An 18,747-nucleotide genomic window follows, 5' to 3' on the forward strand; every position below is an offset into this window, starting at 1 on the left:
CAAACAGAATAAATAGCAGATTTAAGACAGCTAAAGAGAGTGAAGTGGGAGATGGAAGAAATTACCTAGAATATAGAACAGAGATGACAAGATGGAAATATGAAAAGGAGATTGAGACAGTTGGGAGGTCCAACATATATCTAATAGGAATTTCAGATGGAAAGAAGAGGGAGAGCAATATTTGGAGAGGTAATGGCTAAGAGTTTTTCTGAATTGATGGAGGACATTAATTTTCAGGTTTAGGAGGCACAACAAGAACAAGAAGCCACAATAAAAATAAATCGACACTTAGACACATTATAGAAAAACTGCAGAACACCAAAAACAGAGAAGAATCTAAAAGCAACCAAAAGGAAAAAGACTGATTTGTTTACTCACAATTGCTTATTGCATTTCAGTCTTTTCTTCAAGGTTTAATTTCCATGTTCCTGAAGTACATGCTGTAGTAGTTGTCTCTAATGAACATAAAATCTATCGATTGCTATCAACAAAAGACACATGAAACGTAGTAACATTGAAAAGTTTTGAATGTAAAAAGATAGAAAAATATATTGCAGATAAATACTAGCCAAGAGAAAGCTGGTGAACTTACATTAATATCAGATGAAGGAGACTGTAACCTAAGAAGCGTAATTGGGAATAAAGAGAAACCTGACAAAAATTTAGAGAATTATTCATCAGGAAGCTCTAATAATTCCAAATTTGTATGCATGTGATTCCATAACTTCAAACATACCTATATACAGTCAAAATCAATAGCACTGTAGTGAGAAATTGACAGAATACCACATTGGGAAGATATAATGCATTTCTTTCATAATTGATAGATTAAGCAGACGAAAATACAATAGAGACATGTATCTCAACAAGATAGTTAAAAATTTTGTTCTGTAATTGGACAATACATATTCTTTTCAGGCACAGAACAGTTTGTAAAACTTTCTCATGTACTAGGCGACAAAGTGATTCTCAGTTGATAACATACAGACCACTAGCTGTATGCAGTTAAAGTAGAAAACAACGACAGCAACAAGAAAACCATACGTTTGAAAATTTCAAAACATACTTACAAATAACACTTTTTTTTTTTTTTTTTTTTTGCGGTACGTGGGCCTCTCACTGTTGTGGCCTCTCCTGTTGCGGAGCACAGGCTCCGGACATGCAGGCTCAGCGGCCATGGCCCACGGGCCCAGCCGCTCCGCAGCATGTGGGATCTTCCCGGACCAGGGCACGAACCTGTGTCCCCTGCAACCTGAGTCCGGCAGGTGGACTCTCAACCACTGCGCCACCAGGGAAGCCCCCAACAAATAACACAGTTTAAAAAAGAAAAATTACAGTATTAAACTGAAACAGTTGAGAATTTTTTTTTAAGAATTACTAGTATAAATTACTTTTGTCACTGAAGTCAAAAGCTTAAGTGGACTATTTTGTAGAAATGCGTAATGTATTAATTAAAACTGACTCAAAAAGTAACTGAAAAGCTGAGAAAACTTAAAACCATAAAGCAGTACTGATTCAGTAGTTTGAAAATCTGCTAGCAACAAAAATCATCTAGACCCATGTCGTTTTTACAGATGAATTTTGCCAAATGTAATCCTAATCCTACACAAAAGATCTAGAGAGTAGAAGAGGGAATATTCCCCCAACTCATTTTATATACTTAGTATAACCTTGTTACCAATACCAGACAGATAGTATGAAAATAGGAAACAGTGAGCTAACTTAGATTCAGAGATACTAGAAAGCTGAAGCTAGCGATTTAATAACTAAATATGCCATGACCAAGACAGTCTATCCCTGGGATGCAAAGATTTTCAACTTTAGAAAAGCCATTTATCTACTTTGAACTCCTTTAATTGATTAAAGAAGGAGAAATCATCTGATCATCTACATATTTACAGAAAACAAATTGGTAAATTTCAGTAGAGATTCATACAATGACTGGAGAGTACTGTTCTTAGTTTGATAAAAGTATATCTTTCAAAAACTGGAGCAAACATTATACATATGATATTTATTATCTTGGAGATATTTACTTTAAAATCAGGAATGAGACGGGTACCCTCTCTATAACTTCTAGACAGCATTTTAATGGAGGGTACTAACCAGTGAAGATAGGAAAAAGAAATTGTATAAAGATCGGAAAAGAAAGCATTGTAGACTATATGATTGTGTAGAATACTCAAGTAACTTTAAGGACAAATTATTAAAAATATACATTTTTTAGAAGTTCAAGATCAACAAAAATGGATATAACATCAACATAAAAGAATCAATTTTGTTCCTATAAGTCAAAGATCAGCAAACTTCCTCTGTAAAGGGCCAGACAGTAAATATTTTAGACTTTTGCCTGATACCTGCAGTCTCTCATATATTCTTCTTCTGTCCTACCCTTCCCTAAAAATTGTAAGTACTGCAAAAGGCACCATAAACAACAAAAGAGAGTCTGGGAAGAGATACTGGCAAAATACATGATTTAAATAGCTTTGTTATTCAGAATATATAACATCTACAAATCAATAAAAAAAACAGACAACGTAATAGAAAAAAATTAGATACAGAATATAAAAAGATAACTTACAGAAGAGGAAGCACAGTAACTAATAAGCATATGCAACATACATTCTCCCTAAGTAATCAGGAAAAGTAAAATTAAAACAGTGAGAGAACAATTTATACTCATCAGATTGGCAGATTGGTGCTAAGAAGTTGAATAATACCAAGTGTGGACAATTATGAGGGCAAAGGGAAGACTGATACACTGCTGAGAGTATAAATTGGCACAGCTGTCTTCAGAGACAAGTTTGTAATATCTACTAAAGTTGAATGTGTGAATATCCAAGGACTCAGCAGTTTTACTCCTAGCTATTAACTCCTCGAGAAAGTCTTATATGTGTGCACAAGGAGACGAGATGCATAAGAGAATATTTATTGCAGTATTGTTTGTAATAAGGAAATTGGCAACACAGTAAATGTTAATTGGTAGAGTAGGCCAATCCACTGTGGTTGATTGTTTTACTGTAGTACCTTTGTAGGAGTTAGAATGAATGAATTTGAGCTTAATGTATCATGGAAAAATGGATAATCTTTGAAAACAAAAATCCAGTAGAATAAAAAGCAAATTGAAGAATGATATGGGCAATGTGATAGCATTTATATAAATTCTAAAATATATATAAAATAACATAGTTTAAGGATAAATATGTAGCTAAACTATAAAAACTGCATGGAAAAGGTAAATGCAAAATTCATTACCCTTACAGAGGGGTGGGGAAGAAGGGGAATGATGAAAGGAAAAGTTTAAAGGGGCTTCAACTGAATCTTTAATCTATTTTTCAAAAATCTGAAAGAATATTGCAAAATATTAAGATTTGACAAAAGTAACTAGATGGGTTTTGATTACATTATACCTTTTATGTGCTTAAAATATTTCCTAATAAATGTGGAATGTTTTAAAAATGTAATTCTATATCCATGATCTATGTGTATGAAGTAAAATGTTATTTTCTTTTAAAAAGAAATTGTTTGAATCATATTGTTTCTTCATATTGCCTTTTTCATACACTTTTAGTTGCTTCATGTACATGAGATCTTCCTTGATTGTCACTACAATTGGGAACTGGTAATCTGGTGCATCTCGTTAACACTTTTTCTCCTAAGATTTGTTACCCTTGGATCAGAAACAAGTAAAAAATATAGCAATACCTCAATTTTACTTACTGAACAGGTGAGAATGCATGTTTATTATGTTTTAAATTAATGTCTGTAGTCTACATATTAAACTAAAATGTTTACATTTACTTCAGTTTTTTATAATTATTTAGTTTTGGCTACATTGGATCTTCGTTGCTGCACGCAGGCTTTCTCTAGTTGCAGTGAGCGGGGGCTACTCTTTGTTGTGGTGCGTGGGCTTCTCATTGCAGTGGCTTCTCTTGTTGCGGAACACAGGCTCTAGGCGCACGGGCTTCAGTAGTTGTGGTATGTGGGCTCAGTGGTTGTGGCTCACGGGCTCTAGAACGCAGCCTCAGCAGTCGTGGCACACAGGCTTAGTTGCTTCATGGCATGTGGGATCTTCCCGGACCAGGGATCGAACCCATGTCCCCAGCATTAGCAGGCGGATTCTTATCCACTGCACCACCAGGGAAGTCCCATATTTACTTTAAAATTTTCAGGAACCTATGTTATTGGATTAAGACCATTTGTGTTATAGAGCAAAACTTGAAATTTGATAGGGCACAAGCCTTTCTTCAGTGTTTCTGCCTTGATGCAGACCTCAAGTCTAATCTACTGTTTTTATGTCACATATTCATTTGATAAGAAGGAAGTAGCATTTGTAGAAATTATGAATTTTAAACCATTGTAGAAATTATGAATTTTAAACCATTTGTAGAAATTATGAATTTTAAACCATATGGGGTATGTTTGCTTTGCAGTGTAGCAGAGCCGTATTTGAATAAGCATAAACTTTCATTCAATAGAAAGTATAAAGGATAGTAATTTTGATGCTTAACTTTATTTTGAATGAATTTGTTTAAACGTTTTCCTTATCATTTCATAGGAATTATTTAAACAAACTTATTTCTAGTGAACTTGTTGAGTAATTTTGTCGGGGATAGTTTGATTTTTAAAAATTGGTAGCCATGTCAAACCAAGTCAATTAGAGGGAAAGGGGAAAGTAGCAGACAAACCAATTGATTTACTTACTCCAGTTATTATTTATTCTCAGGGTTGATTTGACTCTGTGACTAAGGTGTTTTGCATTTTAAATAATGGCATCCAGTTTTCCTTCTTTCAGCTTTTAGTTACATTTGAAAAGTTTAAATAAGTTATTATTTTCTTATTATAAAATAATATGTTCACTGTAGGAAATTTGGAATATACGGTTAAGTATGAAGAAGAATATTAATATCACCTATAATCTCAATAATAGCCAGAGAACTACTACTACTATTTTAGCAGATATCTCTAAATACCTTTTAAAAACAAAGTATTTGTTATAATTTTAAGTATATTTAATTATTTATTCTTTTTAATAAAAGATAAACCTCTACTTGAAAATGGAGAAGAAACCTAACAAAAAGGAGGAACTGACACTAGTGAATAATGTTTTAAAACTGGCTACTAAACTGCTAAAGGTAAAAATGAAATTGAAAATGGACATGATGTAGAAAATGCTGCTCTAACATTATATCTTAGTTTTTTGTTTGTAGATCCTACTTGGTGTTTGGTTTTCATGGTTATCAAAATAGTTTTCCAAATTATTTTTGAGCACATTCATGCAATATACATTTTATTTCTCATTGAAAAATTAATCCAAGTAATCCAGATCAGTGCATTTTGAAATTTTATTCACTTTTGAAATTTTAAGACTTTTAATAATGTTTAGAGTATTGTAGAGGTTGGCATCTTTGGAAATTTTTGCATCCTAGAACTTAAAATAGATTTTGAAAAAGAAGATTTGATGTTAATTTGAAAATTTTTTTCATTTTGTATTTCTCAGAGCAGTCTTCTGCTTGCTTTGCCTGAGTTGGTTTAAAAAGTAGTTATACATAATCATTATAATAAATAGGTATCACCAATAAATATTTAAATTTTCAAAGCATTTTGGTAACAATCAAAAAGAATATAATTTCAGTATATCTGATCTCATAATAATAACTTTGGAGGTAATTTAATAAAGTATCTTTATCACTGCTTTGCAATGTTAGTAATGCTTTTTCTTCTTAAAAGGAAAATATTTTTTTAAATCTGTTTCTGTAACAAATTGAATGTAATTCTTAAAGTTGTTTTTAAGTGTTCATAGAAGGGTATGAAATTAGTTGTGTCTCAATGCTATGGTTAATTCTTCAGTCAGTTCTTCAGTCTTAAAATGCATTAAGAGGGTATAGATTATGCATTGAAAGAGTTCAAAAGAGGTGGGTGGGTTTTTTGATAAGTAAATATTGAATATCTTGATAGTGTAGGCACTATGCTAGACGGGAGAAGGCTATAAAGATGACACTTGTGACTAGCTTCAATTGCAAAGTAGAAAGAAATATAAAAATAACTAAAATACAAAGCACAACAGTCTTCTAGTCAGAACCTGGGACTTAATATATAGGTTGCGCCTTCTCTCTCACTTTTCACAGCCAAGAAATTCTCGGGCCCATGGGCTCAACCTCTCAAAATTTTCCAGTTCGTCCCCTCTTCCCTCTCAGTACTGCTCTAAGTCAGACCCTCATCATATCTCACTTCAGCTTTCAGTACACCAAGCTCTTAGGGCGTTCCTCCTTCTGGTCTCGTTGCTCTCTAATCTGTATTTCTCACACGCACATCTGATATACTACTCCCCCAATTAAATTCCTTTAGTGCCATTCTTTAGGCACAGTTTGCCCAAAGAATGACCTTTACCTAAGTAGTACGTAAGGTACGTCTTCCCATGCACAACCTGTAGTAATTCAAAGGTGCCATGTTCTCATGTGTCTTAGGGAATACCAGCTTTCCCCCCATGCACTAAGTTTCAGGAGCACCTTCCTGTATGGCCCTCTGCCTTTTATGCATATCTCTTTTGTGGGACTCTCGTAGTTGAATTATTTATTTGCATGTCTATTAGACTGCAAAGTCCTTCAGCATGGGGACTGAATCTTAACTTCCCAGAGTCTAGCACACTGCCTGGCATATATAGAACTTTAAATGTTTGAATCAGTTAATTAATTAATGAATCCATGTATTTGAAAATTGTCTCAAGGGGGAGTTTTTACTATATGTATTAATATTGGCTGAAAATTTGGCTAACTAAATTTCTAAATCTGCAAAAAGATATTGTTCTCTTTCAGTTTCTATTCTTACAATAAAAAATATTCTTTAACCTTGTACCTACTAGATTAATACTTTATTAGTCATTCATTTGGGACAGAAATTGGAGTTACAAATTTAGGTTACAGAGTTCTTTTTTATTTATTTATTTTTTGGGCGGTACGCGGGCCTCTCACTGCTGTGGCCTCTCCCGCCACAGAGCACAGGATCCGGATGCACAGGCCCAGCGGCCATGGCCCACGGGCCCAGCCGCTCCTCGGCACGCAGGATCCTCCTGGACCGGGGCACGAACCCATGTCCCCTGCATCGGCAGGTGGACCCCCAACCACTGCGCCACCAGGGAAGCCCAGAGTTCTTTTAAATGAAAGTCATTTTCTCCTAAGAAAACCTAAAAGTATATTTACTTATTTCAAGTTCAACCAAGTTTATTCTTTCTAAAGCTATCATAATTTTGTAACTTTTTTTTGAAACAGTGTTTCTAAAAATTCTCTTTGCATATTGTCCTGAATTAATTTAACTGATAATTCTTAATGAATCTGGGCTCATGGTTTTTTCCCCTTTTGCTAGGAATTGGACAGTCCCTTTAGATTATATGGGCTTACAATGAATCCACTGCTTTATAACATCACCCAGGTTGTCATCCTGTCAGCTGTTTCTGGTGTTATCAGTGACTTACTTGGATTTAATTTAAAGGTAAGAGCCTGCAGGTATTTTTAAATTTCTTAGTGCCTTATTATATTTTTGTGACATTGATTTTACCCCAGCACTCTTGAGATCTCACATGTACAGTAAGGGAGTCATTTTGATTTTATTGTATAATATTAAATATTAATTAACTAATTTCACATTTAATTTCAAAGAATGATATTCTTGGTTTATAATACGGATGGAACTCCTAATTTGGAACAGTATTCATTACAAATGGGACTCTTGTATAGGATAAGTTGAAGTATTTATTTTTACTCATCTATAATCTGAATCTAATTTAGGTGATAAAAAAGAAAAAGAGCCCTATTTCTGGTTTTGGCCATAAGTTATATTATTTATCTATATAGCAATGCATACATCCTCCAACATGTGCAAAGCTGCTAGTGAGTAAGGTGTAGTATATTCATATTAACAAGTAGTATATGTATATTGCCACTTCCTAGTAAAAAAAAAGCAAGAGAAATCTGATTTCCACGTTTTTATTTGTTTAAGATGAATTCTTCTTGAAAATAAAAGGATAAAAGAATTTAAAATAGTAGAACCTACACTTGTTTATGAATGAAATTTAGATAAAAACAGTATTATGTGATATAATTTAATAAGTTGCAGTATCAAAACTGGCTCTAATGGTCACTATTTCTATTATTTTTTCACTAGCTTTGGAAGATTAAATCATGACAATTCAGAGAAAAGAAGATGTAGCCTCTTTTCCAGAATAAGAGTACCAACTAAGCTGCCTGAAAGCAGTCACTGACTCTTTGCTTCAGGAGTCTCAGCTGGGAAATTGAAGTGTTTACATCAGACTGTCCTGTGCAATTCTTATATTTATTTCACTTGTTCACTGTTTTTTACATTTATTTTAGTCTTTATATTTTATTTGTAGCTTTGATGTACTTACTTGTTGAAAGGGTGATAAAACTGATATCCAGATACTTGAGATCCTGGTAATTGCTCATAAATAATGACAAAATAACAAATCGTGAGAAGAGAAGCCATTGCTAAGCACTGTTTCTCCGTCAATGCCGTGACTTGCCTTACTTGAGGAAAACTTCTTTAACTTTATAACCTAGCGTTGGACTCAGCTAAACACATAAAGCATTTTCTTCAGTAAATCAAGATCCAGTCAGGGTTTCTTTTGAATTCTTTCGGAACAATGCCAGGATCTAAATTGATTAAGCTGCAGTTTAAGCACCCTTCAGTATTAATATATATGGTATTACACAACAGGTCAACAAGTGCTCTTTGATGATAAAACTCTTAATAGAGCAATAATTGTAAATGGTTACCATACTGTAAGATATTTTGATAAAAATTAACTAGTAATAATTGTATTTATTTGAAACACTGGGCTGTTTGCACAGCTCCAACTGTGCATGCTCAAAATGTGCACTTTTTAAAATTGTTACTTTTAATGCGTATCTTTATATGGATATGTTATAGTGTACTAGGGCATGATATGGTATCCTGTTGAGTGAGGTATATGCTCATCTCACAAGTGAAGTGCCTATTGATATTACTAAAGTACATTATGTTTACTCAAGTAAAATAATTTTCTCCCTATGGTACACTATAGTGTATGCTATTCATACCACACTCAAATGAACAACTTAAGAATAAGGTTAAGAACCCGTTAAATATTCTTCTGATGGTTAGTTGTAAAACTGTATCTGAATTTTCAGGAAAAATAGCTATAGCTTGCAGATTCTACCTTCTAAACTTAGTCTGGTACATCTACCCACTCAACCCCCAATTATATAAGGGCTATTTTAGATGCTTTTAACCTAGAAAGTTAACCCCCTCCCCCCTAAATAATTTGCCAAGTTTCCAAATGAGAACTTATCCTGTTGGCATGTTAGGTAAATAGGGCGAATATGATGGTATCTTACATTGGGCCTTGATTTTAAGTTGTTATGTTTGTACAATCAAGAAATTTTAGGAGTTATGTGAAACATGAAATGTTTTAGCAAACTGTTTTTTTAAAACTGGGTATCTAGTTTCTAAAACAAAGAATTTATTTGAGACAGTCTAGAATTTTCTTGGTGCAAGGTGTATCATGTTGAATATCCTCACATTTTTTACCATGTTTTTGGGAATTTAAAATAATTAATTGTAAATTATTTATTTGATTGGTGCAGTTCTAATCCCCAAATCATCTTAAGATCAGGAATGTGTAGAGAACAGAGCCATATCGTAATATCACTTTGCTCTCACCATTCCTTTTGATCAGCCTCAATTCAGCCATATTTTCTTTCTGTAGAAAACAACAAAAGTATTTTATTTTATTTGCCTGTGTTCTAATATGTTTAATGATGACCAAAGTGCATTCTGAGTTTTTTCAAGGAATGTATTACTGGAGCTTTAAGAACATACTTATTTTCTCCTGTGAAAAATTAGGCTTTTTCTGATATGTTTCTTCTTCCTCTATTGTCTAATGTTGAGGTTATTTCTAGGAATTATATTTTATAAACTTTTTCAAAATAAGGTACATACCTATACAGAACTTAACATTTTGCACAGAATATATCGAATATATTTTGAAAAAAAAAAGTACAGCATGAGTTCTGTTAGGAATAAAAATGAAACTATTGTATCTCACAGAAAAACTTATTTCAGAATGGAAATATTTTTGAGAAAAGTAGCTGAGTAAACTGATTTAGGAAGATGCTTGTTTTTGATTGAAGTTCATTTTAACTTAGAGTTGGGAGTTGATTTATTGAGTACAGTGTACCTCTCAACAATGTATTAATATGTTGAATTATGTCACTAATGTGGGCAGCAGTAGAATCCTGAAAGGAAAAAGTTGTCATTTTAAGTAATTTCAGAACATTAATGGAACTGTTTTCAAAGCAGAAAAATTGACATTGCTGCCTTTAAGAATACAGTGAATGTAAGAAATTGAAAGAAATTGTAACATATCACATAATATAGAAGAGGCAGTTCGAAGATAGAATTGTGGCAGATGTTGTGTGTTAACTGTTGTTTCTTTGCCACACATGTCGTATTTGAAAGTTTGAACAGCAAGTTTAAAATAAAACATTCTATGACTGACAGTATTAAACTAGAAGTGTGTTCTTTTTTTTCTAATTTTCAAGTGATGCACATTTCTATGGTAATTTTATATTTACTGTAGCATAAACTTTAGGTATAACTGTTAGATTTGAGAGGAGTGGGAATACATTTTTAGAACCTTTCCAACATTTCAGTTTTTGTTGATTCTCAGAACATGAAAGAAGAATATGTGAGCAGGCTTTTCATCACCAAAATGCTATGACATCATTAATGTGTGTTTGCTTGTTTGTTTGTATTTAGAAACAGAAAACTGGATGTAGCCTGGGATATTAAAATTAATTGCCAGAAGGATAGTGGTGTTTTTAATCAAGTGATTTTGCACGTGAATTCAGCGCGAGAGATTATGGCCAATAATAACATGGGTAAGCATTCTAATATTTCTGTTATGTGATTGGTACAAGTGTCCATAGGACTTAAATTAATCAGGGACCATTAATTCAAGTGCACTTTCCAACTTACTCTAAGCTTAGAATTGGCTCTCTTAATGAGTCTCCCTTACAAATAGAGCAATATGACTTGCATCTCTTTAATTTGCTGTATCACTTAGAACACTAATTCTCAACCTTTTTTCTACCAAGCCTTTAAGAAAGATACCACAAATGCTTATCAATAGCACTGGCTCCCCATGGTGCTTACTTTGTGGGGAGTAGGCTGTGAATCTAGGATGTGGTATAGGTATACTTTCAAAAAAGTATTCCCTAAGTGACTTTGAAAATTTGTTCCACCTATGATTCCTCACCACCTTGAGAATTACTGTCTTAAGATCAGGAATTTTAGAGAGTGTAAATTCCATGAGAATGTAACTGCATTCACCAGTGTTTTCCCAGCACATAAAATAGTACCTAATCTCAGTCTGTTTACTGAATGAATGAAAGAATGAATGACGACTTGAGTCAAATACAACCCAGACACCACCTAGTCCAAAGTCCTCATTTTACTAGGTAAAAAAACTGAGGCAGAGCTTCCCTGGTGGCGCAGTGGTTGAGAGTCCGCCTGCCGATGCAGGGGACGTGGGTTCGTGCCCCGGTCCGGGAGGATCCCACGTGCTGCGGAGCGGCTAGGCCTGTGAGCCATGGCCGCTGAGCCTGCACATCCGGAGCCTGTGCTCCGCAACAGGAGAGGCCACAACAGTGGGAGGCCTGCATACCGCAAAAAAAAAAAAAAAAAAAAAAAAAAAAAAAAAAAAACTGAGGCCACAAAAGAGGTTAAAAAGCTTGCCTAAGGTTCCACAACTAGAACCTACACTCCTTTATTCCCTTCAAAGGTGTGTTCTGTAATAGCACCTCTGTACCTCTTGACGGATCAAAATAATTAAACGTAGAAAAATATTCTGGAGAGAACAAAGGTATTTATAAAACAGTCCATATTTGTAGTAAGGTCATATATAAACTACTAAGCTTTTGGCAGTAGGAGAAAGTCAGAATTCATTTGACAGCTCCCTATTCAGCTCTCTGCAGCGTAACCTCTTGGAAAGAACACATGCTTAGGAGTCAGACTTGTTTTACATTTTTGGGCAAATTACTTAACCTCTGTGAACTTTGGTTTTCTCAGCTGTAACTTACTCACAGTTATACCTATTTTACAGGACTATTAGGAAGATTAATAAGATAACATACGTAAAGCACCTAGCACTGGAACTGACATGTATTGGGTGTGAAGAAAGATTGGTTCTCTTCCCCTTCCAAATAAGTAATGGCCTAGGACAATTAACAAAAATTTGCAAGCTAAAGCATTCATATATTACATAAGATATCATAAGCATCCCTGCCAAATATGAGATATAACTAAGAATCATGCTTCATATAAATTATCATACATGAAGAATTCTTTTACAAGGAGTTGACATTTAATTTCTTTTCTTCATAAGCAGGCATGCTAAAATGTGGAAGGGAAGTGTTCTCATTCCTTTGTTTGCCTACATATTATATCCAATTATGAATGACTTTGCTGAATTATCAGGTGCATGTTCCATTCATATCTTTTCATTATTAGATCTCTGTCTCATTTATATGGTAGATTCCCTCACTGGTAACATCCTAGAGACTTTTTGTCTTTTACGTGGTCTCAACCCTTAACCTTAAGATGTCTGCTCAACTTTGAGTTGCTGGAGAACATCTGACTTGACTTTCTGCAAATAGTGCTTATCAAGATATTACTGGAACTTCTGAGTCCTATATTTGGCAATGTTTTTTCTTTAATCAATATTTTGTCCACTTGTATGTTCCCTACAATGGTTCTTCCAAAGCTCCTTTATTATCCTCAAGCTCCTAACCCCTCTCATCCTTTAACTATCGGCATTTTATTCCTCTAACTTTACCAAAGAGGTAAAAACCAACACGCATGAATTCTTTTTCTCCCTTCTACAGTTCTGTGAAAGAGATGTTGCTCTCTGAGGCCAGCTCTCCATCAGTGCTCAGAATTCTGTCCTTGCCCTCCTATAGAGTATTTCCTCAGTTTTCCCCTGTCATCATCTTCAGTCTTTCCTTTTCCAATTTTATGTTATAAACCATTTATATTTCAATGAGAGGTGCTTGAATCTAGAGTATGAAATTTAATGGTTGTAGATTGGATGGGACCACTGTATACTAGATGGCTCTGTGAGGGCTTGCTACACCCTCAGCCCTCGTCTGAACAAAGCAGGAAGTTGGTCAAGTTTGGTTGGATTATTTCACTTTTCTTTCTCAGCCACAGCTGAATGGGTCAGTAATTGGTGCCTGGCCCTCAAGCAGCCAGCCATTTTATAGGCCTTGAGGAATTCATGAAACCAGCTGGCACAAGAGCTTTGCCCCAGAGGCTTTACATCCTTGACAGTGAGTTGCTGACCCAGTCAGAATCTCTGTTACTGCAAGTTTGAGTCAGGACAGAGTGTAAGCAGGAAGAGTTGCTAGAAAAGCAGAGGCCCAAAAGAAACCATGAATTAACAAAGCCCTGAAGCAGAGAGAAAGTAGTCATAGTGGAGAAGGGAGAAGAAACAAGCAGAAACTGCCCCAAACTGCCAAGAGGCAGAGAGACTGAATGATAGCTTGGCCAGCTGTGCTGTTGGATCATTAGAGCTGGTCTCAGACTGTGGTAGCTTCATCTTGTGTCCTGAATTGTGAGTTCAGATGTCCCCATTTATCCCTATGATAAACTCATCACCTGCAGTAACCAAAGGATGACTTTCAGCCTGGACAAGCCTCATACATTTGGCTGGCTGTTTAATCTTAAGCCATTTTTCTTCCCTAATTGGCTCTCTCCCTGTATCTTTCTACTCCTGTCTAAGTATAGTACTTGCCTATCTATGCTATCTACCTTTCCAACGTATTTATGCCTCCTGTGTCTACAAAACAGTTAACAATCTCAGGACTAAAAGTTTTGCTTGTTCCCTCCTTTTTATAATATTCAATTCTGTGTTTTCAACAATGATCTGAAATTAAAATTAGTGGCTTGCTTTTCTTTTCTGTTTTTTAAAGTTAAATCTGACTCTTGTGCTAAATGTAATCATTTACTTTCTGTAGTTATTTAATAGTCTACTTAACTGGTTTCTAAGAGTTTGGGGTTGTTTTTGTCAAATTCTCTTACAAGTTTTGATCAGTTATATATGGGAATTTCTGGTTTTCCTAACCTTGTACTAAGAGGTGTGCTTTAAAGCAAAATAGGCTTGTTGCCAAAGCCTATGACCAGTTTGCATCCCTTGGGATATACAGCCAGTTTTGCAAATGCATTTACTTGTTTTTGCCTGGAAATGCAGACTTTGAGCTGGCAGCTTTCCTGCCTTCTATTTATCCCCTTTCTCTTGCTCTCAGCCAGAATTTACTGGGTCTGATTAGTGGTGCTGAAAGATTCTCATAATATGAATCTACCGTTTGGGGAAAGACATTAGGGTCAGAGGTTAGTCTTGCAAATACGGGAAACAGACCAAGTACTTTTAAAATTGCAATTTTATTCAGTTTTTCTTACATCCATTCTATGAATAGTATTTGAATATTACGTGCTAGGCACCGAGCTAGGTACTAGGGATATAGAAATTAAAATATAATCCCTCTTTTCATTAAACCTAGAGGCTAGGAGGTGATAGTCATGCAAAAAACTTTTAGTTTCTGGAGGGTATGTGCTGTAATGGAGTTGCCAGTGTTAAGTGTCACATGCAAGCAGTTTAGTATAGCTGGAGAAGATGATGTTTTTAGGCAAGGGATGAAGATGATGCTAGCAGGTGACTTTGTGAAGCCAAGGAACTTGAATTTTATCCTCAGAGATTAGGACTGCCCAGTACAGTTCTGGCATGTCATAGTTGCTTGGTGAATACTAAACTAAGGTACCACATTCTTCACTTGGATACTTAGTGAACAGCTCCAGGCTGAGAATTAAGTTTTTTAACTTAAAATTTTAGTCCATGTTAAATCTATGCTAGAATTTTTATGTCATTAAAAAAAACTGACACAGCACAAATTTATATCTAAGAATATATAAAATTAAGTTGACTTTGGTTTCTTTCTCCATGTTTGGATGATGTAGTTAATTTATAATTATTTGCAAAGTTAAATCTGTCTGTCTTTTTTTTTTTTTTTAATTACAGAGTAGCCCAAATCATCTGCAGTATGATAAGGATCATGGGTTCTGGAATCAGGCAGAGCTGGGATTCTTTGCAGCATGTGTATGGCCTTGGGCAAGTTACTTAACCTCCCTAAGCCTCATCTGTAAAATGAGGTGGAGAGCTGCTGCTGGAGCCGAAAATGGTTCCTGTGAGTATAAAATTAGAGAACGTCTGTGTGATGGGCAGGGACCTGGTCCACCACCCTCCTATGCAGCAAAACATCAATTTATTTTTCCTCAATCAAACTAAATCTGGCATTGAGCACCTACTCAGAAGACTATCGAGAATTCAATATGTTATATTTGGAGGAGCCTCGCCTCCCTAGATTGACACAGAATCCAGGGGATTCAGCTACTACCTGGAAAAGATGGAAGCGGCCTGGTCCTTATTCTCTGGTGGTAGCTATCCCTCTATCCTGATTCTTCTCCCTGGCCAACGCTTCCTGTGTCTGTTGGGCATGGATGCTCCAGCCAGCTCAGAGATGCTCCCCACAGAGGTCCTCCCCCCGCTGACCCCAGGCTCAGCTTCAAGATCCTCACCTCTGCTTCAAGGCCTCGGATATTAGTGCCTATCTCCTGCCACAGATGCCTCACAGGTGTGGTCCATTGCACATCTGCAGCCTGTCTGGGGGATGTGCCCCTCTCCCAGCAACCCTCACCCTCTCATTTTCCACCAGATTTCCAAGCCAAAGCCTGGCTGAGGAGTTGCCTTGTGGACCTTGAGAACTTCTGTTTTCAGCCCAGAAGCTCCAAAGGTAATGATACCCATGGAGGGGAGGAACTCAAGCTCAAAATAGAATTGTGTGGCTGTCTTCTTGGAATAGGGGAGGGAAAGACATCACTCATTCTTCTGAGTCTCTTCCAGCAGCAAGCATCCCAAATAATCCTGCCACTTAGGGAAAGTGCTTAGTTTGGTACATGGTATGTAGTCATCTCACAACTGTTAAATATTAGCATTATTATTTTTATTAGCATCCCTCTTGGATAATAGGCAAGGATTCAGAGTGATCTCAGTAAATTAAAGAAATTATCCAACTGGAAAATGAACCAGAGAAACTGAAGCTGTCTAAAGAAAGAAATCTAAATTGTTAAAGGGATGAAAAATCAGGCTTTGGGAGAAAGCATTTGGATTACTCAATATGGAAATGAAGAAAATGGAAGGCTCACATTTGTCTTTGAGCATGTGACAGCTTACAGTGAAGGCCCTAATCAGCTGTTCTTCATCAACACCAGAATTTAAAGCAGCAGATAGTAACTTGAATTGTATTGTGAGATTTTGGCTAGTCACACACACAAAAAGTATGAAACAAAAAGCATCAAGCATCTTATTCAGCACAGAATGTTAGTAGAAACTGTGGCTACCCTAACTCTAGAGACGCTTCCTGTGTCTTCAGACAGCTGGGGTTCACCTGCTTGGAAACAGGGACTGGTTTAGTTGGTGCATTGGGTCCTCCTTATATCCGTGTAGAATGATACTGTGTAGAGTACATTGTCATTTAGTGGGTGATCCTGGAAATCATATTTTCTCATCTCCAATGGAATATTTTTCATCTCAGTTGAATATGCAGGAGATGTGGCATAGAAGGAAGGCCCTGCTCTGAGTATCAGGAACCTACGTTTGTTTCTTTGCTTTTAGGCTGATTTCCTAGGTGACCTGTAGTAGCCATTTGCTCTCTATCTGAATAAAGATGGGACAATTAAAATAACTTGATTTGTTCCCATTGAACTTTACCATTCTGAGACATTTTTCTTTACATTTTCTTTCTTTACTGCTAATGAGCAGTAGAATTAAGACTCCTTTTATTCTCAGAGAGTAGACTGTGGTTGTAATTTCCTAATATAAATACTTAATTTACATGCATCTAGTTTCTAAAAGGAAATTTAAAAGGTTTTCTTATGGAGAAATTTAGCTGCTCCACTATTCTAACAGAAGTCTGTTTTCATCTGTTGTTCTAATTTAAGGGAGGGAACCTGTTTTTCATGGGGCAGGTAATTTGGAACCCTTTTGTTTCTTACTGTGGCCCTTCTGTTTAGCAAGTTAGTCTTTTCACTGGTCCCAAGTGACCTTTCGTTTGTTTTGGTGTTGTGGGATTAAGCAGTCACACTTTTCAACAGAGCCTTGGTATTAAGACAAGACCCTCTTCAGTTTTAGGTTTTACTAATTTTTTGAAATCAGTTTATCTTGATTTAGCCATTTTACTATCTGCCCAAGGAGTTAATCAGATCACATCTCATTGGTAGGCCCTTATTTTAAAACTCTGGGAACAGAAATTTCTTCTTCCAGTGATCTTCCACCATACCTAAAATGTAGCTCATGGTGGCAACTCCTTTCGTATTTTCTATGGGCTTGTCTCATTCTAAATAGGTGAATCCCAGGATTGTGAGATGGGATCCTTGATTGATTTCCATTTCCTTTTTCCCTCCATGCTCCAGTCCCTACATGGTACTGAACCCTGAATGCCATGTTGCCAGAGAGCGACAGAACCTCTGTACTTGACTCTTTGTGCATTATTTGGTTTGACCTTCTGTTTGTAACTTACTTTTTCTATCCTCTTTAAGCATCTTATTAAAAGGTTAGGTAGGCACATAGTGTAAACCAGCTTAATTCTGCCGCCATAATAGAACGTAACATCTTTGTGTTTATTATAAGATTATAAGAGCTCTTCGAAACAAAGTCTGTCTTACAATTTTTATATGTTCCCAAACATGTAATATAGGTCTTTGAACATACATTCTCCCTGAGGGGTGAATAAAGAGGGAGCAGCAGAGGAAGACCGTAAGGTTTACTAGGAGTGTGATATCTTCATGATGGGCTCAACCCTGGCTGCCTGTTAGAATGACCTGGAAACTTTTTTTAAAACTGACATATTTGTCCCACACCCAGAGATTCTGAGGAGAAGAGGATTTTTTAGCTCTGCCCCGTGTCACCAGTTACTCTTAGGGAGCCAGTATTGTCATTATTAAAACATTGGTCTACATTATCAAAAACATTTAGACAGTGATGAAGACGTTAGTGGGTACATGATTGCAGAGGCTAGAACAAATGTGTCTGCTATGTTGACAACTTAAGATTTTGTGCCCTAAATAACGTACCAATGTCTTCTCTTTTTTAATTTATTAGTTTCTTGGCGCTTCTCGTACCTGGAGAGCCTGTTGATCCTTGTTACATGCTGACAGCACGTGTAAGTAATACTGTTCCTGCCTCAAGGACTTAAAGATTGACAATATGTTCAGACAGAATATGTCAGCTGAGTGGTGTCAGTGACGTCTAGCCCCTCTCTGCTCCCCTGAGTGCTCATCTGTGGTGCACAGATCCTGCAAGTCTTTTAGGTACTTCATTTCAAGAGGATATTTAAAGAGGAAAGCATAGCAATTTGTTGCAGAAGTTGAACTAATCCAAACTACCCACCAAATCTAGCCTTTAAATCAAATCAGCATGAGGGGCTTCCCTGGTGGCGCAGTGGTTGAGAGTCCGCCTGCCCATGCAGGGGACACGGGTTCGTGCCCCGGTCTGGGAGGATCCCGCGTGCCGCGGAGCGGCTGGGCCCGTGGGCCATGGCTGCTGGGCCTGCGCGTCCGGAGCCTGTGCTCCGCGGTGGGAGG

General features: G+C 36.3%; 1 protein-coding gene across 1 annotated transcript in view; it reads left to right on the forward strand.

Annotated features, from left to right (window-relative positions):
• Positions 1-8,571, forward strand: part of PHTF2 (putative homeodomain transcription factor 2) — an 80,463-nt gene extending 71,892 nt beyond the window's left edge. Inside the window, exons 15-18 of the mRNA XM_065883408.1 lie at positions 3,572-3,727; positions 5,040-5,135; positions 7,363-7,488; positions 8,161-8,571. Coding sequence (XP_065739480.1) covers positions 3,572-3,727; positions 5,040-5,135; positions 7,363-7,488; positions 8,161-8,181 — 399 coding nt within the window. The 3' untranslated portion in view covers positions 8,182-8,571. The remainder of the gene's footprint in view (positions 1-3,571; positions 3,728-5,039; positions 5,136-7,362; positions 7,489-8,160) is intronic.
• Positions 8,572-18,747: the final 10,176 nt, after the last annotated feature.

Source organism: Phocoena phocoena, chromosome 9 (genome assembly GCF_963924675.1).
Source record: "Phocoena phocoena chromosome 9, mPhoPho1.1, whole genome shotgun sequence".
NCBI classification, from domain to species: Eukaryota; Metazoa; Chordata; class Mammalia; order Artiodactyla; family Phocoenidae; genus Phocoena; species Phocoena phocoena.